General features: G+C 34.2%; 1 protein-coding gene across 1 annotated transcript; it reads left to right on the top strand.

Annotated features, from left to right (window-relative positions):
* Positions 1-1,482: 1,482 nt before the first annotated feature.
* LOC131958177 (EGF-like domain-containing protein 2) lies at positions 1,483-24,739 on the top strand. The gene is made up of 13 exons (XM_059323049.1): positions 1,483-1,636; positions 10,602-10,703; positions 11,459-11,605; positions 11,938-12,039; positions 12,607-12,710; positions 14,258-14,377; positions 16,361-16,503; positions 16,962-17,104; positions 18,453-18,543; positions 19,689-19,857; positions 21,175-21,226; positions 22,854-23,096; positions 24,029-24,739. The coding sequence occupies exons 2-13, from the start codon at positions 10,646-10,648 to the stop codon at positions 24,265-24,267; spliced, it is 1,611 nt and encodes a 536-aa protein (XP_059179032.1). The 5' UTR covers positions 1,483-1,636; positions 10,602-10,645; the 3' UTR covers positions 24,268-24,739.
* The last annotated feature ends 2,322 nt before the right edge of the window (positions 24,740-27,061 follow it).

The raw sequence follows: 27,061 nt of genomic DNA, 5'->3' as shown, positions 1-27,061 counted from the left end.
TGTGTATGTGTGAGTGAGTGTGTCTGTATGTTTGTGTGTCTGTATATGTCTATGTCTGTGTATATGTCTATGAGTGTTTGTGTTGATTGCTGTGTTCATGTTTATGTGTCTACGTGTATGTGTGCATGTGTATGTGTGTACGTGTATGTGCCTGTCGTTGTATCTGTGTTTGTATCTCTGTATGTGTCTCTGTGTTTTCTTTCTGTGTGCGTGTCTGTTTGTGTCTATGTGTGTACAAGCCTGTGTGTATGTCTATGTATGTGTGTGTCTGTACGTTAGCTTGTCTGAGTGTGTACCCATGTGTGTATATGTCTGTTTGTGTACATGTCTGTGTGTATGTCTATGTATGTGTGTGTCTGTATGTTAGTTTGTCTGTGTGTGTACGTGTGTACATGTCTGTGTGTTATTCTATGTATGTGTGTGTCTGTATGTTAGCTTGTCTGTGTGTGTGTCGGTGTGTACATGTCTATGTGTGTATATGTCTATGTGTGTACATGTCTATGTGTGTACATGTCTATGTGTGTACATGTCTATGTGTGTACATGTCTATGTGTGTACATGTCTATGTGTGTACATGTCTAAGTGTGTACATGTCTATGTGTCTACATGCCTGTGTGTATGTCTATGTATGTGTGTGTCTGTATGTTAGCTTGTCTGTGTTTGTGTCGATGTGTACATGTCTATGTGTGTATATGTCTATGTGTGTACATGTCTATGTGTGTACATGTCTATGTGTGTACATGTCTCTATGTGTGTACACATCTATGTGTATACATGTCTATATGTGTACATGTCTCTATGTGTGTACATGTCTATGTGTGTACATGTCTACGTGTGTGCATGTCTATGTGTGTACATGTCTATGTGTGTACATGTCTATGTGTGTGCATGTCTATGTGTGTACATGTCTATGTGTGTATATGTCTATGTGTGTACATGTCTATGTGTGTACATGTCTATGTGTGTACATGTCTATGTATTTACAAGTCTATGTGTGTACATGTCTATGTGTGTACAAGTCTATGTGTGTACATGTCTATGTGTGTACATGTCTATGTGTGTACATGTCTATGTGTGTACATGTCTATGTGTGTACACATCTATGTATGTACATATCTCTATGTGTTTACATGTCTATGTATGTACATGTCTATGTGTGTACAAGTCTATGTGTGTACATGTCTATGTGTGTACAAGTCTATGTGTGTACATGTCTATGTGTGTACATGTCTATGTGTGTTCATGTCTACGTGTGTACATGTCTACGTGTATACATGTCTATGTGTGTACAAGTATATATGTGTACATGCCTATATGTGTACATGTCTATGTGTGTACACATCTATGTATGTACTTATCTCTATGTGTAAGCTCGAGCAAGTCTCCTATGTGAGTTCGACCACCACCAGGTGAGAGTATTAAAAAAGAAAGCGCGTGCGCGTGTGTCTCCCGCCGGACGGTACTCAACCCATCAGTTACTGTATCAGCCACTCGGGTCACGTACAAAAACCTGACCTCCGCTCACACACAGCTCACCTCACGTCGGCTTATGACCGCCAGGGATTCTTAACATTGTTTTATATCAGGTGTTTGAACACAATTTCTTTATTGTCAACGTGGTTTTTATAAAACATAAGTAAGTATTGCTTAGATGTAATGTGTTTAAGTAAAATTAACTTAGTTTCGAAAATTTAACAAGTACAGTTGTATCGCATTGTTGATACAGTTTGATACTTTATTGATACACTTCATACATTGATGATAAAGTATGATACAATAATGATACACTTGATATTTTAATCATTCTACTAGATACAGTTTCATACATTAATGATACAGCTTGATAGAGCGTGATACATTAATTATACAACAGCTTGCCAGATTAATATCCACTTATTACAGCTTCTTTTAGTTTTAAGTTCGAAAATCGACCTTTTAAAATTAGGTTTTGTTTTCCCAAATTTAGTTTTAGATGCCTCTTTATTAAGTTTTGTAATTATCACATAACAACAAGAACTTGTTAAAAAATGTGCTTACTTTTTTTTAAATGTTCCCTCTAGTTTAGAAATTAAATTTTATTTTCTGTTCTAAAGATCTAGTTTTACTAGTTAATAATACAGAAGACAATACAATGGCAAATATTTATAGATTTTGTTTGTAGCTTGTACTAAAAAAACATTTTAAAGTAATAGGTCGTGCTTTGCTAGAAAAGTATTTCGTTTTTCAGATGAATGAGAGGCTTTGTTAAGGGTTAAACCATGTCTTCAGTACTTGTCTAACAAAGGTTTCTTTTAGACATCTCTCCGTATAAACAGTTCACCGCTTCCCAGACGAAATAGAAAAAAAAAGAATTGTGTTTATACAGAAAATATATACTTTAATGAGAGTCATATCGGGAGGTTCAAGTGCCTCCCCCTAGAGAAAATATCTGACATAAACCTCGCTCTATGCCTTGAATGGCCCTTCAAACATAAACATAACTCAAACCCCAGATCTGAGTGGCCATCAATAGATTACACGACAGACAGACAGATGGGAGCTTTTATTATTAGCCCTTACATCATTCACAGGACGGGCCAATCATTATTGGTCGGCCTGTCGTATATACTGGTTATACAATAATGCTTCGCTGTTACTCCGAGCAAACAAAACAGATCATCTATTTCATATTGCCTACCTTTTTACAGTTTTTAAAGTCAAAAACAATTGTTATTGTCATCAGTTATATACAGAGGCGTAGCGAGGCGGGGGGTGACACCATTTAGGGGGGTGAAACCAAGGCAAAAACAGCAAAATATATAGAGAAAAATGATAATTCCACTTAATAAAGTGATTAATTCGAGTGTTAAATAGTGTTTTAAGAGGTGCAAATTGAAAGTTTGAGGGGGGGGGGGGAGGGGGGTTCAAATCGAAAATTGAAAGTTTGTTCCCGGGAACGGTCGCTACGCCTCTGGGGGTTGGCACCATTAAGTGCCGCACCGGGTGACACCCGACCTCGCTACGCCACTGGTTATATATATATATATATATATATATATATATATATATATGTGTGTGTGTGTGTGTGTGCGTGCGTGCGTGTATTGAGAAAGTGGGTAATTCGTACCCCTTTAGGAAAAACAGCCATAAAAACTATTTACGTGAAGTGTGAGGCCCTACCAATGAGTATCGGTTCAACCAGACACTAATTAAATGCTGGGTGTCTTTACTTATAAAACTGAAAAAGATGACCAACATTTGCCAACAAATATTTAAGTTTAACGATAGTTATTTGGTCGTTTTTTTTTTGTTTCCGCCAACTGAAACTATATCAGATGATTTTTTTTTAATGTGACCACAAAAGTTGTCTCTTTAGGACTGGTGAGCTTTTTAAGAACTACAATCCTAGAAGTCCGATTTATGGAAGCAAATATGCAAAAAAATTAATGATGATATAGAAATATGTGTGCATGGAGAAAATTGGATGGGAGATAGTAAACAAAATAAAGTCGTAAAATAATATACACTTAAAAGTCATGATGATAACTGTTGGTAAGATAAGATCTAACAAGTCGGGTTATTAGTACCACGGGTACTTTTTACCCGCCGTTTCATTGTACGACATTGATTACAAACTCACTTCTGCTTCACGTTTGTCATTGCGAAGTTTACTAAACAGAACGTATTTATTAATGAAGTAGGCTGATTTTTTCAGCACTTTAGAACATTTCAAAACCAGTGTTTCTTCCAGACTTTTTTTCCGGGGGACGCACTTGAAATTTTCGGGGGGGGGGGGGGGGGGGTACTGTTAAAAGTAATAAAGTATATATTTTCTATATAAATTCCATTTTGTTCGGGGGGGGGGGGGGGAGACTTTATTGGGGGGGGGGGAGGGGTCGGAGCCTAAAGAAACTGTTCAAACCAGGTCCGCGTATCCTACTCAACATAGCACAATTAGAAAACAAAATCCAAACTGGGTTGTTGTTGTTTTTATCATTGGTGGCAGCTCCATCAACTGGGTGTACGCTAACATCATCTGTATTCAAAACAGCCGCTTCTTGTAAGGACCAAAATTATTAAATTAAAACCGAAATGTGTAAAAAAATTAAGTTTAGACAAAACTCGTTTAAAAATATTAGTCTGCTTAAATTATTGACAAATTGAATAAAGAAAATAAATCTGCAAGGCTATTGAGGACCATAGTTACATAAAAACCCAGTATTACATACTGTCTAAATTTTGTTCTTTATAATATGGCAGGGTTACTCCCATACTATTACTATGTCGCACACGTCAGTACTGGTTTATGGACTAGGTTACTCTAGGTCATTTAATTAAACTGATCCAAATTAACAATTAATTAGACGTTTTGACGACTCTGATTACTTAGATTCTTTTTTTACAGCATGCATAATGTAATTTTATTGTTTTCGTAACACGCTGGAAAACTGGGGGTGTGTATCGATACTATAAATCGGTATCGCTAATGAAAATAATGTATCTCTCCGATTTCATGGGATGCTCGCTCAACATGTTTACCCCGTTTTAATAATAATTGTAGCGATTTGATAATTAATTCATATTTTTAGCGACAAAAGCATTTATTAAAGATATAAAATTAGTTTTATTTTCTTATTTTCAGTGCATTAAAAAACTTTTTGCTATAAAGGTTTTTCATTTTTGTTTTTTATATATTTTTTTCGAACTTTTCTGGGGCTTTTTAATCAGCTGTTTACTAGAAACTGTCATGGAGCAACTGATATGTGATTTGAGTTTGAAATACGGGAATAATAATGACAGTATATAGACTGTTGTTCTGTTGTTGACTTGAAGCTGAAACTGTCAATTAAACTAAATAAATACTGGAAGCATTAACTCCGAAGAACAATATGCTGATGTTTTATTAAAATAAAAGAAAATGTAATTGATCAACATCTAAATTATTTGTAAATGTTTTTTATTTGGTAAAACGGTAATGAAACGTTCCTTTAATTAACTCTAATTTCTAGAAACCGTAATATCTATCAGTTTAATCAAACTTCCGAAACACGCTCACAAGTAACCAAAACTTCGTAATACAAACCTAACATGACCAGTTTTTTTATGTTTATTAATCTATGATGACATTGCAAAGGCGTAGTGACACTCCGTCGCCAAGGGCGGAGTTTCAAATTTGCGCCACATGGGCGAAAAAGCGCCCCCCCCCCCCCATTTTACTATTCAATATCCCTTGACAATTTTTATTAAGAACATTATGTCACAAAATTGAAAACAGTTAAGTTAGTCAGGAGAGCAAAGCAGTAGTCTGTGTATTATTCAGTAATGCTGCTCAGAATGAGCTTTTTAATAATTTTTTACCCTGGTTGGCGCCCCCTTAGGATGGGCGCCAGAGACGGCCACCCCACCCGCCCTCCTGTGTGCCATAGTAAGTAATAAGGTTTGAAGATCTGTTATGTTATTATAAGTTCAACTGTGTCATCGGTAACAAATATCGATTGACTGAGATGATAATTAGAAAAATTGTGAAATAACTACTGCTAAATACCAGAAGAATGTGCATTCAATTATTTACCACGAAAGATTAACAAATGTTCAACAAGTAAGTTGTGTCGATGTGATAGATTTTTTTTTTGCTGATGTTTAGAAATGTGCGTGTATATATATTTTATGCGACGTTAGTTAATTTTCATAATGTCTGACTTTATTTTTATTTTTTTGTGGAATGTATTTTTTTAACATTAAAAAAAATATATAAACGTTTTTTATCTAGGTATATCTAAACTATGTTTAAAAAATCAATAATCTCCTGCGTGTTTAAATTTTACACGATTAGCGTTGCTTCAGGCTGGTTTAAAATTAACGTTAAGAAAAATAAACAACTTCGCCTTTACAGTCTAGGGCGTTTAAATGATTAGCCGATTGTAAAGAAAATCCTAAAGTAAATACCGCTCAAGCGTAGCGTATTAAGTCTGAATCAATACAACTGTTTCGTGTTGCAGTGATTTATATGTGGTCAAATTAGCGTCGGCCAACCTCACATACATGGGGGAGGAGATTCAATTCTGTAGGAGGGCGCAGTCTCATATGTAGGCTAATGTTCAATTATTCGGATGTCTAGTAAAGTACGAAACTTTTGCTAATCCACAAGTGGGTGGGTGACAGAGGCGTCGCGACTCCTCCCGGCGCACGGGGCGAACTTTCAATTTGGCGCCTCATTATATATATATATATATATATATATATATATATATATATATATATATATATATATATGTGTGTGTGTTTGTGTGTTTGTTATTGTGTGTGTGCGACAGTCCGGAAAAATGAAATAATTACGATTTTCGTTCCCTAACACTTTACATGTCGCCAATTAAACTCGATAAGAAGCATTATTCCTTCTTGTTCTTTAAAAAAAAAAAGATTTGTAATATTAGAGAGAAGTTTAGGCCAGTCTTTTTATATTCTATCTTTGGGGAAGTCTCTATTATGATAGTTGGATTAGAAGTTTGTTAGAAAAGGGTCACGCAAGTAACATACAAAAGCAAATAATAAAAAAAAATGTGGAATCCAAATGCGTTGTCAAAAAATTCAAACAGGATCTATAGCTAAATGTGAAGCCTCTTTTACTGTATGGCTTGGAGCTGGGTTACAGACAGTGGATAATGAAATAAGAGCAACGGTGGTTGTAAGGGCACAATATCAAAAAGACAGTAAATAACATCACTAAGCAGGTGCTGATGTAAAGTCCACGGGGAAAAATGGAGAGAAGGAGACCAAAAACATCAGGAAGGAAATAGATAGAACTAGAGGTGTTGGAGGCTGGATTATAAGCGTTCGATCATCATAAATAAATTAAGTGAGTTGACGAAGTGTTGCCTATTCCTATGCTCCGAAGGAAGCTAAAACGAATGAAAAGAAGAAAATCAAAAGAGTTTAGAGAAGTGGTTCTTAACCTGGGTTCGATCGAACCCAAGAGGTTACGTAGGTCAGTCTAAGGGCATCGGCGTAGCACCCGACTCATATGATTCACAATCGAATTTTTTTCAGTGTTGACGATAAAACTATTAAGAATGGTTTAGTGAATGTGCTTATAAAACTGGTGGGGTTCGGTATCTCCAAAAAGGTTAAGAACCACTGATTTAGAGTGTAGTTTGTAGAAGGTGCAAGCTTATTTGGTCTTCTTTTGGTCGTGTCATTGGAACAATTAAGTTAATATTATATTACAGTTTTAAATCATCAGTTAGATTGAACAAAGTAACAAAGCAGTAGCAGTGTCGTGTTGTATCGTTCTTACCTCGTTTTATGAAACAAGCAATAAAATAACTGATCTTTTCGGTACAACATATTAATTGTTTTAGCTCTTTAAATTTCGGCAAAGAGTATCGCCATCCACCCACCCGCTCCGACCGTATGCTAATTTACTTATCGGATAATGATACAATAATCAGTGATATCTATTTCTCTTTAATACAGTGATTCATGCAAGATATAATGCAATCTAGTAAACGTATCTGATTTCTCACGTTGAGAATCGTACAACGAACTAGTCGTGTCATTTCTTAACAAAACTGGCTAGTTAAATCGTAAGCTGCGCGTTAATAAAATTGGTTAAGTGTTAAACAACTTATCTACTACTTTCTGTGTATATCCTTCCCAGTTGCCATGGCAAAAAAATATTACTATTACGCATTACGCTTTAATACAATTGGTTTCATTTCTAAGTGTTAAAAGAGTAAACTACTCACCTATCCATCCACCTATAAAAAAAACTATCATAGATCATGTTTTTTTTAAAAATTAAATTAAGAAAAAAAATCTGATCAATTTACAGTACTACAAAACCAGCTTGTATTAAGTGGTCATTGAAATACATAACCAGCTTGTATTAAGTGGTCATTATACTACATAACCAGCTTGTATTAAGTGGTCATTGAAATACATAACCAGCTTGTATTAAGTGGTCATTGTACTACATAACCAGCTTGTATTAAGTGGTCATTGTACTACATAACCAGCTTGTATTATGTGGTCATTGAAATAACAACCAGCTTGTATTATGTGTTCATTGTACTACATAACCAGCTTGTATTATGTGTTCATTGAAATAATAACCAGCTAGTAGTTTGTGGTCAGTGTAATACATAACCAAATAGTAGGCTGTGGTTATTGAAATACTTTTAACGAGCTAGCAGTGTGTGGTCATTGAAATATATAACGAGCTAGAAGTTTGTGGTCAGTGTAATACATAACCAGCTAGTATTGTGTGGTATTTGTGACCAACCCACATCTTATATAAATTAAATTGGTGACTAATACACATTGACTTTGTAAAAAAAAAAAAAATTATCCAAACAACCGACGTTTGCTTAACGTACAGATGCCCTTGTTTATTTTTCAAAAAAAAAAAACAAATAATGGAAAAGTTAGACGTAAAGTATGTGAAATATCTGAGGTTAGATAGGGCTAGTGACGTCATCAGGCGTGTAACATCTGGTCCAGGTGTTGTGATAAATCAAGGGGTAATGTGGATCAGTGTGGTTTACATGGTGGGTTTTACAGGCGGTAAGATAGGGGCAGTGTGGGCTTTACAGGCGATATGAGTAGGTTGGGGACAGTGGGCATTATAGGTGGTAGGAGTAGGCTGGGGACAGTGGGCTTTACAGGCGATATGAGTAGGTTGGGGACAGTGGGCATTATAGGTGGTAGGAGTAGGTTGGGCAGTGGGCTTTACATACCTACACGGTGTAGGTTTTCCACTCAGAGGTATTAAATAGGACATAGTGGGCTTCTCGATAAAAACTATTTAACATAGAGCCGTATAGCTTTTACACAAAATTGGACATCTTATTGCAACTACGCTTTATGAGAAGTGGGATTAAAATCATAAAGTGGTATTTTCTAGAGACCATGAAGCAATATTTACTTTGAGATTAGACACATTTGGATTTCGTGTAAAGTGGGTTTGTACAGATCAGGATATTTGCGTTGCATAAAGTGGGGGATTAACCCTCACACAGCACACAATGCTTCTTATCCTAACCCTAATCTTGTTTTTGTGCATATTTGCTCAATAGAATTAAAATTTCAATTTCACCATGATAAGAAAGTGAAACAATATCAGCAAAGATCGATTAAATTTGACGTAAATTGCCCTCGTTGATACAAATCAATACTGACATCGTGTCTAATAAATGTTGAAGTTGATATCCAGTTAACTGAACAGCTGCAAAAAACTTGGCAATAATAATTTTTTAGACTTATTTTGAATCATTGATAGCTAATACTTGATGCGTTGGAATCCGAATAAAATGTGTAAACTTTATAATATGTTTTAAACGGAGAACCTATATTTGGATGGCGGATTAAAAACTGTTAATCGAATACAGGATTATATTGATTTTTTATCTCAGGTTTGTTTTGGGGGCAGTTTGACTCGATACCTGGGGTCAAAGGTCAGCCAACCAAAGGCCGTCATTTTGTTTTCAACGTATGATGGGATTATACACGTCTAGGTAGTTCACAAGTTTTTACCAGGGTTCGGGTACCAGGGTTCACTGTGTTACGACAGTACTAAACCAGGGTTCACTCTATTAAGATAGTACCGGGTCAAAGTTCACTTTGTTACGATAGTACCGGGCCAGGGTTCACTTTGTTATGATAGTAACAGACCAGGGTTCACTGTTACGATAGTACCGGGCCAGGGTTCACTTTGTTACGATAGTATTAGGGTTCACTCTCTTATCGTAGTACCAGTGTTAACTTTATTACGGTAGTACCAGGGTTCGAGTAGCGAATTTGAGCTAGGGTTTACTCTGTTCGAGGGTCCGCCACGGATGTCAATAAGTAATACAATTTATACCAACCCCCACCAGGATGAGATCCAACACTAACACTTTCGACTCTTAACAAGTCATTAACAGTAAAGTCTTCATTGGATTAAACACTACCCTACACAAAATAAGCTACAGCGTACCAATGGGCAGGTTACGGATCTAACCTAACCTTATGTAGCCAATCAACCAAATGTGTTACAAAACACTAGTTGCCATTTTGCTGGTGTAATACGTTGTCGTAAATAAATAAACCTTTACAAACTTCTAAGACAACTTTCTCCCTATGTGTCTGACAACCCTAACATCAATCAATCCACAGTTACAATTTATGAAATGACTTTATAAATACGTTTTCAGATTAGTTACTCTTTTAAATAACCAATAGTTTATATTATGTAAGGATTAAGGGGATGAAAATGTATCAAATGTATAAAACTGTATGCGGTAGAGGTGAATTGCAACATTTTTTATGTAAGGTGTACGCGATGGCCAACTTGAAATATTCGTCTAAGTATAGATGGATTATTTGAAATATTTTTCTCTCTCTAGATCTCTAATTTTAAATGTGTCCATCTTATATATATATATATATATATATATATATATATATATATATATATATATATATATATATATATATATAACCTATAATTTATAATGTGTATATCTTTCTACAAAACCCTAGTTTGAATAATGTTTTTCTTTCTATAAATCCCTATATTGAAATATTTCTCCTTTGTTGTTGATAAATTCCAACTAACAATTTATCTCCATCAATTTCTGTTCCAGGGAAAGACAATTTAACAAAGTGCAACGGGAAAGAAGTTGACAAAATGAATTTTTACTTTCTGGCTTTTTGTGCCAGTGTCGTTTGGATTTTTTCATACCATGGTAGGCTAACAATTTAATTTTTATCATTGTAGGCCAAACATAATTTTATGGTTGACCAAACTTCTACAGTAGGCCAAATTTATTTTTTCTCCACCCGGTATAATCTTTTGAATTATCATTTTTTTTTTGTTAAATGACGTCATGGTTATTTGTACCGCTTGTTACCAATCCTTTCCTGCCGCCACAGAATGCTAAATTAAAATAATATTACACTTACGAGAATACCCCTTCTCACATTGCAAGCTTTGTTATTGGACATGTGATTTTTGTGCGTGAAAAGAGCTGGGTGAATATAGAGTAGCCTTTGTTGATCTACTTATGTTCAGTTATATACATTATATATATATATATATATATATATATATATATATATATATATATATATATATATATATATATATATATATATACTTGCATTCAAAAATCAAAATATTTTAACTTATATTCAATAAAGAAATTCGCCAGTTCATTGTTTGGTATAATATAAGTTTTAACTGATCATATAAAGAAGATTGTACGTTCTTAGGTTGCTGTAAGGTACAACAAGTCACAATAAAAGCTCTTTTGACATTTCTGAGGCAATGAATAAGTTTTTAATACTTTCATTTTTCTTTTGCGACCAAATTAATAAACTCTACTCTCCCACATCCTAAACTCTTCCTCCAACTTCGTAAACTCTATTCACTTCCTCAACTCCAACCTACCCTCCTAGAAACAACACACCCACATTCTAAACTCTTCAACTCTTCTTGAAGTCGAGGCCCAGACATCAACGGAATTTGTCTACGACTGCCGAAGACCAGGCAGCAACTGTGGCGATGGCAACACGTGCAACTTGTCGTCTGGAAACTGCATCTGTCCAAACACCACTGCTGTGAATTACGAATGTAAAGATTTAACAGGTAAATGGCTTTACAACGAGTTGATGTAATTCTGAACTCTGTGTTATCTTGCAAGATTTGTGGTCAACGTAAACTTGTGTCGTGACAAACTGGTTATAGGCTGGTTATGTTGTAACATTTATTAATGTTATAACAACAATTGTTCTTTTTAAGTCGATGAAACACAAATTTAAATGTGTTGAAGGCTTTGCCCTAACACGACTTGAAATTTTCTTTTGTTTTACTCTAGACAAAGCATTACTGTGGACTTGTAGATATGTGACAATAATGGGCACTGTTTCAAAGATAATATCGTGTAAATAATGATTTTCTTTCTTCTAATTCTACTCTAGGATCTGGGAACTGTACACAGACCTGTATCAACGGGGGATGCGTCTCTTCTGCGTGTGTCTGCAAGCAAGGATATTACGGCCAGACCTGTGAAATGCCTAGAGGTAAGGAAAATGTCTGTAGTCTGTTTGGTCATGGGGGGAGGGGGGGGGGGGGGTCCTGCTATCCTAAGTCTCTAGGCTAGATCTCATTTAACAGATGTAAAGCGATCAAGTAAATAATAAATTTAGGCATATGCCGATTTATAAAAGAACCTTGAATGAAATTATTTAATTCCCTGCTCAAATTTTGCACGCACGGTAATTGTAATTGATTAACTTTTATTTTTCATGTTTGTTTTATTAATTATGTTTTTCTATCATGACATGTTTTCATCAGACATGTAATTTACATCATCACTTTGTATTGCCTGCCTAAACGCTTAATTATTAAAGTTTTCATCATCAGCTTACTATTTTGACAACCCGCCCACCCCCCACCCCCCTCAAGGCCATTTAGTTTGTAAAAGTTGTACTTTATTTTTAAAATTTTAGAATGCAAATCAACGAATGTATTGTTTTTTTACAATGTAAAATAAAATTCTAATTGTCTAAATGTCACAACGTAAAATAAATGTAAGGTATGTTTTATTTAAAACTAAAATTAAACGTTTAAAAAAAAACTACCCACAGTCCAAGTTTTCTGCAATGCTGAGGAGATGTTCATCAACATCAACCCACACCCAGGATTCTCTGGTCTCATCACCGTGTTTAACAAAACTGATTGTCAATTGCAGGTAAATGTTGTGTTTTCTTTGTTGATATGATATGGCGCCGTCGAATGGCCTAGCGGTAGAGAGCTGTGCTGCTAACTCGAAAGTCTCTAGTCAGTAGAACGTCCCTGGGCCCATCCAGCTCCGCTGGGTACTCACGTTAGGGAAAGCAAAGTCGGCTGGGCATAGTGCTGAGCATACTATCACACTATCCCTTCATATTTCGAGGTACCTGACACAGGCGAACTCTACTTCATCCCATGTGTCTTGGACTCGAACGGAAAAAAGTAATGATCCAACCAAAACTGAGATTGACATGATAGTGGCGAATAGTAAAGGTCACGATAGTAAAGGTCGCGATAGTAAAGGTCACGATAGTAAAGGTCACGATAGTAAAGGTCACGATAGTAAAGGTCACGATAGTAAAGGTCACGATAGTAAAGGTCACGATAGTAAAGGTCACGATAGTAAAGGTCACGATAGTAAAGGTCACGATAGTAAAGGTCACGATAGTAAAGGTCACGATAGTAAAGGTCACGATAGTAAAGGTCACGATAGTAAAGGTCACGATAGTAAAGGTCACGATAGTAAAGGTCACGATAGTAAAAGTCACGATAGTAAAGGTCACGATAGTAAAGGTCAAAATAGTAATGGTGAATGTACTTGGTGCTCGACGTACTGTTCATTTATATATTATCAGCGCCGTGACTAAGAGGATTTACTTGAGCCAGGTACTTAATAGAGCTGAGTGGACTACGGGAATATCCTGTAGGCCTCAATGTGAACTGAACTCGACGACAACGTCATGAATACTTAAATGCTAGAGAGAAAAGTATTCTTCATTTCCCCTAGCTCCCTTTCTCTCTTTCAGACATACTAACGCGTTCCTACCTTTATCTCAAACTTTCACTCCCAGTTTCTCTCATACATTCTCACCGTTTATCACGTTCTTTCCCACTTTTTTCTTATTCTCACCCACACTTTCTCCCCACTCCCTCTCAAATTACCGACTTTAGTGTCAAGATTTCCCACTAATAAAAGTCTACATCTCATCGAGTAAATTACACATTTTACTGTTTTTCTAAAAGTCTGTTGTTTTTTAGATAAGAACACCAAAATCTATAGCTTTACTGGTGTCTGGTGTAGCTAGATGTGTGATTTTAAATGTGGTGCCAGTCAACGTATCTGAATTACGGCTTTCTTTAGGAGTCATTCATAAAGGACATCGTGCTTTGCTTTTACAGCCAGTTGATAGCATCTCCTATCATTAGGGTTAATCACAAAAAGCCAGATCCATCTTAAAACGATATCCCTCCCCGTTCACAGCAAAAAAATGTACCATAATTGTTGAGTGTTTTTTTTTCAATTCAATTTTTCCTTTGATAAAGTACAAAATAATTGCCCCTCCCCCCCCCACCCTTTTTCGAGGTTAGTGATTTCATGTATTATTTATTATTATATAGTTGCAAGATTTTCGTGTGGGGTCTTTTTTAATTATTATCTAGCTTTCCATGTTAAAATGGTATGTACTAAGGCGTATTAACTAATATTGATCCTAACTTTTTCCTTAGAATAATACAGGAAGTATCTCTTTATCATACGTGTCGGAAACTGTGAGTCCTAAACTTCAAGGACTTAGCCTTGTCATCAAAATGACAGATGAAAAATGTGGATATGCTGACAAAATAGATGTACGGTTTGTTTTGTGTTTTCGTTAAGTTTTTGTTTTGTCATTAAACTACAAGCCTAGTGCCATTTAGGCTACGATGTATTTTCATCAGAACGAATTGCGTCATTCTTATATAATAGAGATTTTGTTCTTTGTGTTTAACTATAATAGCGCTCGATTTTTTAAAATGTATTTTGTACTAATAAATCGTATAGAGTCTATGTATGATAAAAAAAAAGTTAATAAAAAGTCTAGTGACAATTTAAGCGCAATTTCCTTATGTTATCCATAACAATTTTTTATTTTTTTCTCACCGAACGAAAGGATATTTTTTGCGCTAAAAAAAGACAACTATATTAACCTATATCAACGGAAATAGTTTTATTTTAACGAGTAGGCCTACACGATGCTATGTTTAAAAAAAAATATCATCCTAGGCCTACACGATGCTCAGTTTTAAAAAGTAGTAATTAGTTTTTTGTGACCGAACGAAAGGATATTTTTGAAAACTCTCTTCGGCAATATTGTCCAAAATTATGACAGGAATCGATTGGTAAACGTTTCAAGTCGCTACGTGGTCTGGTTGCCGAGATATGGGCCAAAAACTGCATTTTTTTAGGTTTTTTGGCTTTTCCGGGAAATCCAACACGGAGTTCCGGGAATTGTTTTGGCCCACAATCATCCTCGGAACTTGCTTAACATATTTGCTTTTGGAACTAGTCCTCGATATTGCTTCGTTGAGGAGGAGATACGGCTTAAAGCTGCGAACACACATCCATCCATTCATTCATTCATCCATCCAGAAATGACGAGTTAATAATCGCAATTGTCCGTATGGAAATTGCGCTAAAAAGTACGTAGCACTGCCTCAGTAGGGAAACGCTGTGATGGTCACCCAATTATGTTTAGTGGTTTCATGGGCTGACCCTGAGAGACAACACAAACACACTTATGTGCATGTAAAACGTGAATCGCATGGGATTAACTTTAAAAATCGCTCAATAGAGCACTACACAAGATTCACAACCAAATTAGAGTTTGGTAATGTTCCCTTGGATGGTAACACTATGGTATGTGTTGAAGTTACATTGTCCATTACGAATAGATTAACGCATTTTCAACTATAAGATATTAAACCTATATAAAAATCGTTTACCTAACTGAAACAGTACTCAAATTATTATGCTGACACGGAGACAGAATAAAGCACTATTTATTGTTTCTGGAAATCTTTCAAAAGTTAATGAAAACTTTCGCATGTAATGTAAAACTTATATTTGGAATTTTGTCTACCGAACTTTAACGGTAATCAAGTTATAGGCTTTTGAGAAACCGGAAATGTAAGAACTACTAATTCCTCTTAATGGAAATCGCTCAAAAGTTTAGAGAAATCTACAAATTTGATGTCATACTTATATATGAAATTTTCTCAACCTAACTGAAACGTTACGCAAGTTATCACACACGCGCATGCACATATGTACAGAATTGCAAAACTAAGTTTTTTTCCGGCTCGAGAGGTTGTAAAGACAAAATTTATCAAAATCTAGATTTAGTTTTTTTGTAAGATTACAATACATTCTTTACATTCCGTATAATCAGGGGCGTAGCGAGGGGGGGGGGGCGGGGGGTGCGGACCGCACCGGGTGACACCATTTAGGGGGGTGACACCAAGGCAAAAAATAGCTAAATATATGGAGAAAAAGTTGAGGGGGGGTACAAATCGAAAGTTTGAGGGGGGGGGGGGGGTGGGTGCAAATCGAAAACTTGAGGGGGGTGCAAATCGAAAATTTGAAAGTTTGTCCCCGGGAAGGGTCGTTACGCCTCTGGGGGGGGGGTGACACCATTAAGTGCCGCACCGGGTGACACCCGACCTCGCTACGCCACTGCGTATAATATAAAGTATATATTTTATTCAATTTTTTGCACGTTTACATTTTCTCTACAATAAAAAAAAAGAATCGTATCTCCCTTTACAATCAAGAACCCGTAACTCTGTTCTCAGGGTGGTTTTTCTCGCAAGTTCTTCATTCAATACAACTCATACTTCAAGTCATCGGTGGATCAAATCATTACAGCCGAGTGTAGACTCCAGAATGGCAGCACAACAGTCTACAGTGGTACTAACATCATCAGTGACATTGACAGGTGGGTTTAGAATAGGTCTATCTGACGGCCAATAGTGAGTGACTTAAGAGTCAATAGTGATGAAGTTGAGTAGTGTAGTTCGTTCAATGCCTTGACGCCTTTAACATAGTTAAAGTTAATGGTAATTATTACTATATTAGAGCAATAGATGAGAGTTAGAGCCATGATGATAACCGTGGGTCACCATTAGGGTTCAGTTTGGCCTTGGTAACATTTTACGAAATTCGAGAAGTTTTAATGATATAAATAGTTGTTTGGGTAAAGTAAGCATTTTCGACCAACGACGCAGTTGTACATGTAACCAGCACTGTTTCTTTCAGACAGTCTGCTCAGGAGGCGAGGGGATTTAGTAAATTTCGCGGTGTTATGGGTGGCATTGTTAATTTGTTTCAAATGAATATCTTACAAGTTCCTGATCAAGTAACCAAGTAACATTCATGTGTGTGCTTTGTCCACAGCCCGTACAATCAAGTCAACGTCAGCACTGAGGTAGAGATTGTCAGCCTTGGAGTGAAGAACAACGACAAAGGAATTGACTCCAACACCCCTATTAAAATTGGTGAATCCATTGATCTAGTTTTTGCCTTGAAAACAGGTGTTGGTAAGTTTTAGTGCTAAACAGTTGTATGAAAACTATTTACTGCATGTTTTGTATGATAGGCTGTATACTGCATACCCCAAAATATATTTATATAAATGTCATTCATGTGTGTGTAGGCCTATATATATATATATATATATATATATATATATATATATATATATATATATGTGTGTGTATATATATATATATATATATATATATATAAATGCTTATAGGCCTATATATATATATATATATATATATATATATATATAGCTTATATATTTATGTGTATACATGTGTCTATTGTAACGGACACCAATCTATCAGCCAGATAGATGGCGAACGCTCCCGGATTCGTTTAACTGATTACACACAGATGGCGACAAGCCTAAATAAAAGAAAATTGACTCACTAGTTCGCTAGGACTCGTAATTGATGTCTAGGGGAAACACTAGAGAAACTAATGATGCCAACAAAACCTTTAATCTGCATATAACTTGTAATGAGTGTACAAAGTCGTGGCAGAACACTAGATTTAAACAAGAATAAAATGGATATACAGAATGATCAAAACCCAACTTACAATTCGTGGGAATAAATAGTATGATACACTATCACAGCTTTAACACTTTAGAAAAATCACCACTGTATACATAACACTGCTATAAGCATAAAGAATTACTTAATCACAAGTAATATAACAACTTAATACTGCACAGCAACACACAGGGCTTATCAACTCTCGACGACGTCTGACCAAAGACTGCCTCGAGACACATGTGGGCGATCTATTTATAGACTTAGGTAACATGGAAGGTCACCTTCAAATCATAAGACCATTGGTTGGGGTGGTCATCTGGTCTGAAACAATCAATCATCTCTCGATGGAAAATTTCTGAGTCTAAGACTCTCTTAGTAAGACAGCGGAAAAAAAACCGGTTATTGCACCACAGACCATATATGGTATTATAACAAATGTCAAACTAAAAATAAAACATTACTAGACCTAAGTAGGTCACACTATATGTAGGCTATGTACTATGCATCATTATGTAACTTGTATGTTTTGTCATTCTGTCCATTTTTATATAATGTTTGTAGTTTTCTAATGCTTTTTTTTATATTCTGTATTTAAATTTGTGAGGTTAACATTTTCTGGCAGTTTGCAAACTTTCCCAAAATACTCTGTTTCTTCTTCGTCTGCAGACACTTTTTAATTTTAGAATTTATCAATTGCTTCAACACCCACCCCGTCTCCCTTCCCTCCCACAAGCCAATTAAAACTGGGTAGGAGACTGAAGTTTAAAGACACTCATCACAAGGAATCTCATTCACTAACAGAAATAATTCAACTCTCCCCTAGGTTATACAGACATCCGTGTGGACAACTGTAAAGCGAACAACCATTGGGATAAAGCAGATAACTATAAGGAAACTGAGATTTTAAAAGACGGGTATGTTGACTTTTTTCTTTAAGCATATATCAGTGTGTGGTACATCTTATAGCTGGTGTTTTGTAAAATGGTGTAGCAGTGTCAATGGTGGGGGAGAGGGCTTGGACCGCATTGAGTGACATCCACAGTAAAATATAGGTCGTTTTAATAAGAAAGCAGCTTTTTTCTTTTTAATTAAGTATCTTATTACTTATAATTGGGTACATGAAAAAACCGACTTGGAAAGGGTTGACACCATATCATAAACATAGATCCTTTCATGCATCTCTCCTCCCAGAAGAACGTCCACTGCTTCCAAATGAAATAGTATTTATATTTAATATATATTTCAACCAGTGACTGCCTCCACCCACCCCCCATCACCACTCCTCTGATGTGTAACCTAGTGACACCACTGACACAATGTCATTGTCAAAATAAAAAAATCCTAATTTCCCAACTTTACAAGCAAATAATTTCAGTATCCAAACAAAATTTGTATATATAGCTTAAGAATTACAAAATCTATTAGACTTCAAGAGTCTATGTGTAATTCATCTTACGGATTACTTTCACTGTATGAATTGTTAATGAGGTCATTTTGTGTAATGTTCCTTAATACTGTGCATAAATGCCACAGTTTCGTGGCTCCCTTTTTTATTTTTGCTTATGTCTGAGTGGCACGTATTATAATTTTGGATAGTGTGCGTGTTTATATAATAGCCAACGTGATCAGCAACAATTCTGCAAAGAGTAAACCAACCAAAGTTAACAACTCATCATTTATTTTTCAAAACAGAATAAGTAGCATGTTTGTTTGTTAAAATATTTTTTCGTGAATTTTTATTGAAACCTGCACTCCATAAAATCTGATACTTCTTAGATAAAATACATCTTTTTTTTTATTTAATTAAAATAAAACCATAAGCACACAATTTTAACAATGAAATACAACATTGTAATATTTGAGTTATATTAAATTAATTTATGAACTGTAAAGTTTGAGCTGAATGACTCAATTTAAGCCTTATTTTGATTTGTTACTGTATCTTTATATATAATGCTTGTTTATAATAACTTAACACAAAAAATTCACAAAATATAGACTAATTATCTCCTAAAAAACCAAAATGTTATCTAATTCTATTTATCTTTACTGACAACAGGTGTCCTGCACCAGCTGCTGTTGGGCTGTTCACTGGAATAAACATTAACATGTCCTCACCAATGACAGTCACCATCAGCATGAAAGCCTTCATGTTTATTGGTCCTTCAAAGCAAGTCAATTTTGTTTGCAACTTGACTTTGTGTAATTCCAATTCCAATTGTCAACATGTAAGTAAAGAGTGTATTCTTTTCCTAGACACATTACCTCGTTTTCTAAAAGTGAGTTATTTAAGTGTAAACGATGCTGCCGATATACTTCTTGGATTTTTTTGAGTGTGCATTAGTCGCTCTCCGTAATAGTGAAGTGGAACATACTTCAGTAACAGCAGATGTCTCAGGGGCATAGTAGGATGCTCTTGGGAGCCACTGGTTACAGTATTACAAGGGTGCCGGGTACAACACTGGGTTCGGTTTAAGGCAAAATAGTACTCACAGAGAAAATTTTAGCTTGCTTAACAGCTTGTACATTGGGGCACCACTGTTTATATTTATTTGATTTTTTTGTCGAGCAAGCTAAAATTTGCTTCAACACAAGAAAAATTTTACAAGTAACTGGATTGGAGGGTTTAAAAAATTGGTGGAAAAGAAACACCCCCAAAAAAAGATTGCAATTGATTGTGAATCAGAGCTATTTAATGACACTTACTGAACTCATTTCTGAAACATTCTGAAAGTTAGCAAAAGTTAGCAAAAAACAAAACTCCTAAGACAAGTTTATTTTAACAGACTGCAGGAAAGTGGGTAAACGTGAAAAAAAGCAAAAACCCCACAAAGAGAACAGCTGTGGCAAAAATTTGGCAAATTTAACAAAACTGTATATAGTAAGATTTAGGTTTAGTTCTGTTTGTCAAGATTAAGTTATACTTAAGTTAAGAGATAAAGTGAAGCATCTGGAGTGTAATGAGTAAATGACTGAAAGAGCTTAGCATTAACAGCAAGTGAATGATGTAAAGCTCCTCTGTCTTTCTCCTCCAACATACACTGAAACTACTTTCTCTATCAGCATCTTCTGTAAGCTCAAGTGCTGTCTTTCAAGGAGAATAAACCTTATAAAACTAGTTTATTTCTTTACATTATCCTTTGTTATGTTATTAAACAATATTTGTCATGTATAAATTCATTTTTCTTATTTAAAAATGTATTAAAGCAACTTGGGGGAAGCATTTTTGGGTCAGGAACAGATTAAAGGCATTTCAATTAATTTCAATGGAGACAATTTATTTGAGATACGAGCAATTTGACATACGAGCAATGTTACAGAATGAATCAAACTCGTATCTCAAGGTACCACTATGTATATGTATAGGCTACATAGCTACCTGCAGATTGTTTACTTCATAACATGCTATTATGATTATAGTCCTTTGTAACTGTAATTAAGATTGTATTAATTATTTGTATAATAGTAAAGTGGTAATTTCCAGTTTTTTGCAACAAATTATTTTAAATGTCATGTGGTAATTATTTTATTAATTTATTCTTCAGAACAACTGCTCAGGCTTTTCAAACTTCTACAACCTCTACATCCCACCTACAAGTAATTTTTTTTTATTATTCCATTGTCACTTTAGTCTTATGCATATTGAACTACAACAAATAATGTTTGTAATGTAAAAAACTATAGAAGTATTTCATACAAGGTTAGGTTGACTATGCACATGTGAGAATAGGCCTACAATAATCTTTGCAATTTAAAATTTGGCTGTAAATTAAGGTAGTTAATTTATTTAGAAACTTTTTTTATTTGCTCATATTTTTAATAGCCCTTTTTACTTTCTAGTATGCAGATTATAAAGTATTGTAATCATGCACAAAAATCACATGAAATTTTGACTTTCAATTTTTCAAAACTCTATAGCTTGAATACTGTTTCAGATAGATAAACGAAATTTCACATATAAGTACAATATCTAATTATCTGCCTTCTTTCAAATTTTGAGTAATTTCCTTTGACTGGAAGTAGTAATATGCTATTTCCGATTTCTCAAAAAAAAACACATTTGAAGTACTAACAATATTCTTACTATTATACGCATACTGTTTTTCATTCATTTGGCATGAAATTCTTTTTTTCTATGAGATTTTATTATATTTTCAAAGTTTAAGTAATCAAAAATGTATTAAAAATCATGTCTATATCATGATGTGCCATCTCCGGTAGTGTTATATAAGAATATTCGAGAAAGTTTAGGGGAGATCACTCCCAGTTTATTTAAGATACATTACATTTAATTTTGAAAATATTAATTAGCTAAACATATTTATCATTTTTTTTTTACATATCATAAATACAAAAAGCATTTGAAAAAATCATACTATTAAAAATGTCAGAATTTTTTTATGGTCTCAGATAAAAATCTGTCAAAAGCACTCAAAACAAAATTGCTAGTACTTTAAGAAATATATAATTTTAATAAGCTTAGAAAAAAGTATAGGTAATCTACCTGTGGGAAAAATACAAATATTTCGGTGGTTATGTGACTTACTTAAAGTCTGTTCTTTGTAAAATATAATTTTATAGATCTCTTATTTAGTGTTAAGTTTTAGTTGGGCTTCCGCAGTTTGTAGGATGTCTGTGATCTGAGCCTACCCTAAATAAATGCTGCATATCATACTATTGTTATTTATGCTAAGGTCAAAGAAATTAATTTATCTGGACCATCAAGCCTAAAAGACGGCTGTACTTATGATTTACTGGTACAGTCATCAAGAATTTTCTGAAGTATGACATGGAAATATCATAACCATATTGCATGACATCATGAATTATTTTGATCAAAGACATATTTGATTTAATCATATGCATTGTATCATCAATCATCATTACTTTTTATGCATGGGGTAGATGAAGTAGAGTTAATCTGTTTCAATGACCTCAGGGGGTTAGGTGAACACTATGCCCAGCTGCCTTTGTTTTCCTGATTTGAGGTAGGTACTCATCAGAGCTGGGTGGACTCAGGGATGTCCTACAGACTCCAACCTGTGATCTGAACTTGAGACTTTTGGGATAGCAGTCTAGCATACTACCTTCGGCAACATGCAATGTATACTTAAATAAAATATGCTCCCATTATGTACTAACAATACATTATATAAATAGTTATATATATTTATTATATTGTTTGACCTCAATGCTGACTCTGGTTCAAACTTTCCACATAAAGCACCTGCACCACCAACAACTACAGTCAGCCCGGTCGTGTATCAAAACACAACCACCTTGAACAATACGTCCACTATCGCACCAGTCAACAGCACAGCGGAGTTGAACACAACAACAGAGTCAAACACCACAACACAAGCTTCAGGAAGGAGAAGGCGTGCTGCTAGTGATGGGGAACAGAAAACTGCAAAGGCTACAATATCAGTGTATGACCCATCAACCACATCAGTTCCAACTTCTGAAGGTACGCTCAAACTAGTGCTAAATATATTTTTAAAATGCATGGACAAATTTTAAGTAATATACATTCATGTGATTTGTTTGGCAGCAAAGGACTGCAACCACATTAATATTATGACTTTGATTTTGGGCAGCTCTCTACAGCTGTAAGTTCAGCAACTGTAGCTACATATTCTATAGTACTTGTCTACTATTTTCTTGGTCTTTTTCACTTTGGCTTACAATCTGGTGCCTACCTGGTGATATTAACTTCTCTTCTTCTCAGTATTTGCCCAACCTGTCCCCATTTATTGGGTTTAATGTCTTTAGTTATGGGATGCTGCCCTAAACTTTGCAATAGCTGTACACAACGAGACAATTTCAGGCCATCTTATATTAAAGATGCAATTTGAGCATTTGTTAGTGAAGGCTTGTATCCTGTTAGTGTTTGATATTCTAGGTCTCTGATGTGTAGAGCAGTAACACCTTAATATTTGTTTTATAGATTTCAATCTTGCTCTTTAAGGCACATCTGATCTGGTTGATGCAGCTTTTTATACATGTAAACTTGTCTGATTCTTGCATTTCTTCTTTATTTTAATTTCACTGGATCAATTTCTACATATAGTTATATATATATATATATATATATATATATATATATATATATATATATATATATATATATGGGGGGGGCTGATGTATGTATAAATTTACTAATATACACACATATTTTCTTATTTATTGTGATTTGCCATGCTTTTCTGAAAATGAATTTGTTTTTTTTACTTTCCTTGTTTTTGGTTCAAGCTTAGGCAGGTATTGATTTACTTTAATGTATGTAACAAATCAAGTCAACACAACGCTGGTCTATTTTATTGATTGCTAAATACAGTTTATATTTTACTTTACCATCTAAAAACAATAGGCACATTTTTTTTTAAATCTTTGTCACAGCTCCCGACTCCAACATCTCATCTGAGTGTATGCAAGATCCAAACATCCTAACTGTGGTCATCATCCTTTCTGTCATGGTAGTGCTGCTCCTGGTTGCCTGTTCCATCTTTGTCTGGCTGTGGATGAGGTCCGTGCCGAAGACGTACCCAGCAGACAACACAAGGTATGCTGCCAACCTGGAGACTGTCAGGATCCCTCGGCTGGGAGTCAGTCAAGCAGCAGACAACCATGGCTGTTGATCTTGTTCATTAATATTGGAAAAAAAAACCACTAATTTTTTCAACTAATTTCAATTTTTTTTTAGGCATAATTAGATTATTTTATTAAATTGTAGGGGAGAGAATTTCACATTGGCCTTGTATTATATTGTACAATCCAACACCCTCCTTTCCCTGCACCACCCTTTCCCCCACACACAAGTGTTTAAATTTATGGCTTAGCTAAACATTTCAGCAAAGGTGGCAAACACAATTTTGCTACTTCCTGTTTTTATGTAGGCCTACATGAAAATGATATATACATATACATGCATATATACACACACATATATATATCATAAATATCATATATATATGTATGGCATATATATATATATGTATGGCATATATATATGGCATATATATATGTAGCATTTATGTATGTATATATAGGATTATACGTATACACAATATACAAACATGTATATACATATATATATACCTACATACATGTACACACACATACACTTGTATATGTGTATATATATATATATATATATATATATATATATATATATATATTTGCATATATGTATAATCATATATATATATATATATTATTTTTATTTTTTATTATGTATATAATATTTTTTTTTCATTGTATTAATTTTACTTTATTTTGCTGTATATACATAGTTGTACAAATGGAAACCTCTATTCTTTCATTCATTCCATTTAGAAAATCTTGTTGGGGGAAACAGCTTTAATTGAAGACTTGCAATTTAAATGTATCCTGACAGAGAGCTAACGTAGTCATTTGCCATTCCATAATAATTCATTTTGTATTTATTTATTTTAAAATGGTCAATATTTAAAAAAAAACTAAATGGAATAATCATTATCCAGCATAATAGGAGGTAAAAATAATTATTATAGTCATAAGATAGTAATATATTAGCAAAGATTCATAATGTTATTTTAGAATTAAATCGCAAAAAAATCTGAATGTACTAGAAAGCAATAAAATGTTTGCTTGCACTGAGTAAAATTGAGTCTACTAGCTTTATTAAAACTCCAATCAGGATGTATGGATTTGACTACTTACTGATAATAAATAAGTTCTACTTACTCATATTATTGTTTAGTATTTTAACATATCTGAAGTTATAATAAGCTCTTTTCAAAATGTTCTCCCCAACACCTATAAAAATGTAACACTTCTTCAATGATAAATGACATTATCAATTAATTATCAATTATTCTGGTTCTATACCAAAGTTTTAGCTAATTATGTTACAAAAAGTTTGGCCATGGAAATCGCTTTCCTGTATTGTTATGCTATGTCATTACTACTGCCTCCATAATTAAAACTTACTAAAATAATAACACAATTTTTACAGCCTTTATTCATAGGTATTTATGTTTTGTCAGATTTGAGAGTAGGCCTATTTATTAACACCATTAATCCATAGTTTTTACCTATCATAAAAGAATATTGGTGGGCTAATGTATCTTTTTTCTTGAATAAAAAATAATTTTTAGTTATACTCAAGTTTCTAAATTTTGTAAAATTATAAATCTGACAACTTAATATGTGAAGAGAAATAAAACTTTGGCCTATTTTATTGTTGTTTTATTTTATATTAAATAATTTCATTGAGAAAACTAATTAAGTTGTAGGCAAACAACATTCTCTTTTTAAAATAGCACAGCAGTTCCTAGAATTTTAAAATTAATTTTTTCATTAGAATTAAAACTTCTTAGTCAATAGTTGTTTCTTTTTTTTTTTCAAATTAACATAAAGTAAAAAAGCAAAATTAAGCACTTTTAAGAATGAAGCACTCTAAAAGCAACAAAACACAGGTGAAGCCAGGTATTTGTGATGGAAATGGGGGGGGGGGGGAGTGGTGAGAGCTTACATAAGCACTAGTTTTTTATCATTTCAATGTCTCCCACAACAGCTTTTCAAGTTGTGTTAGAGCACTATTTCCCTTATAGTCTTATATTTCCATTGCATATTTCAACAAATCCAACTCATATGTAGGCATCCTACATGATTGGACAGTACTTTTAGTAGGCTAATTGAGATTTGAACAAATATGTCACACAGACTTAATCACACCACTCTCAATCAGTGCTATTGTTTATCAATGCACACTGTAAAAACTTTATGAAAACTTAAAACCTGGGTTCATTTATAGCTGCTTAAAATGTCAGGCTTGAAAATGTCTAATTCAAGCATATATATATATATATAGGCCTTTACATATATATATATATATATATATATATATATATATATATATATATATATATAAATAATGTAGGGACAAATCCCCTCCCACAAAAAAAAATTCTAGCTATGGACAGCAATCCATATAGAAACAAATATGCCAAAATCAAACAACTGCTGGATGGACAACGGCTATGGAAGTAAATCCAGAAAGGAAAGCAGGCTGAAATCGGAGTCAATGGCATAAAATACGTTGACACATAATAGATATTTGTGTTGGAGGAAATTCCTTCTAACATTTAAATTTAGATCAAAGACGAAACCAATGAGAAGGGCAGTAATAAACAAAAATTTGCACTTTACAGTGTTAGATGAGTAGGCTTTTTAAAAATTAATACAATATACTGAACAGTAATAGTTTATAATTTTCAAATTATTTTCTCGCTCACATTTTGGAGATTTACTAATCTTTAATTAGTACATTAGAACAACCTGTTTTAAATTCTTGTAGAGTATTGCGTGAATAATGGAATGCACATTTTCATTAAATTTCTGTAAATGCAGTACATTTGTACAAAACTAATAAAAACAAAAGCAATAAAC

The sequence above is a fragment of the Physella acuta genome, unplaced genomic scaffold (genome assembly GCF_028476545.2).
Source record: "Physella acuta isolate Inbredline_101_S28 unplaced genomic scaffold, ASM2847654v3 ptg001297l, whole genome shotgun sequence".
In the NCBI taxonomy this organism is placed as follows: domain Eukaryota; kingdom Metazoa; phylum Mollusca; class Gastropoda; family Physidae; genus Physella; species Physella acuta.
Note: the sequence above shows the minus strand (reverse complement) of the source record. Positions and strands in the feature narration are given on the sequence as shown.

Bases quoted from the DNA above. Each gene is read 5' to 3' on its own strand.
- LOC131958177 (XM_059323049.1), top strand. From the start codon at position 10,646: ATGAATTTTTACTTTCTGGCTTTTTGTGCCAGTGTCGTTTGGATTTTT. The intron at 10,704-11,458 runs GTAGGCTAACAA...CTCTTCTTGAAG, and splicing joins TTGGATTTTTTCATACCATG to TCGAGGCCCAGACATCAACG. The intron at 11,606-11,937 runs GTAAATGGCTTT...ATTCTACTCTAG, and splicing joins CGAATGTAAAGATTTAACAG to GATCTGGGAACTGTACACAG.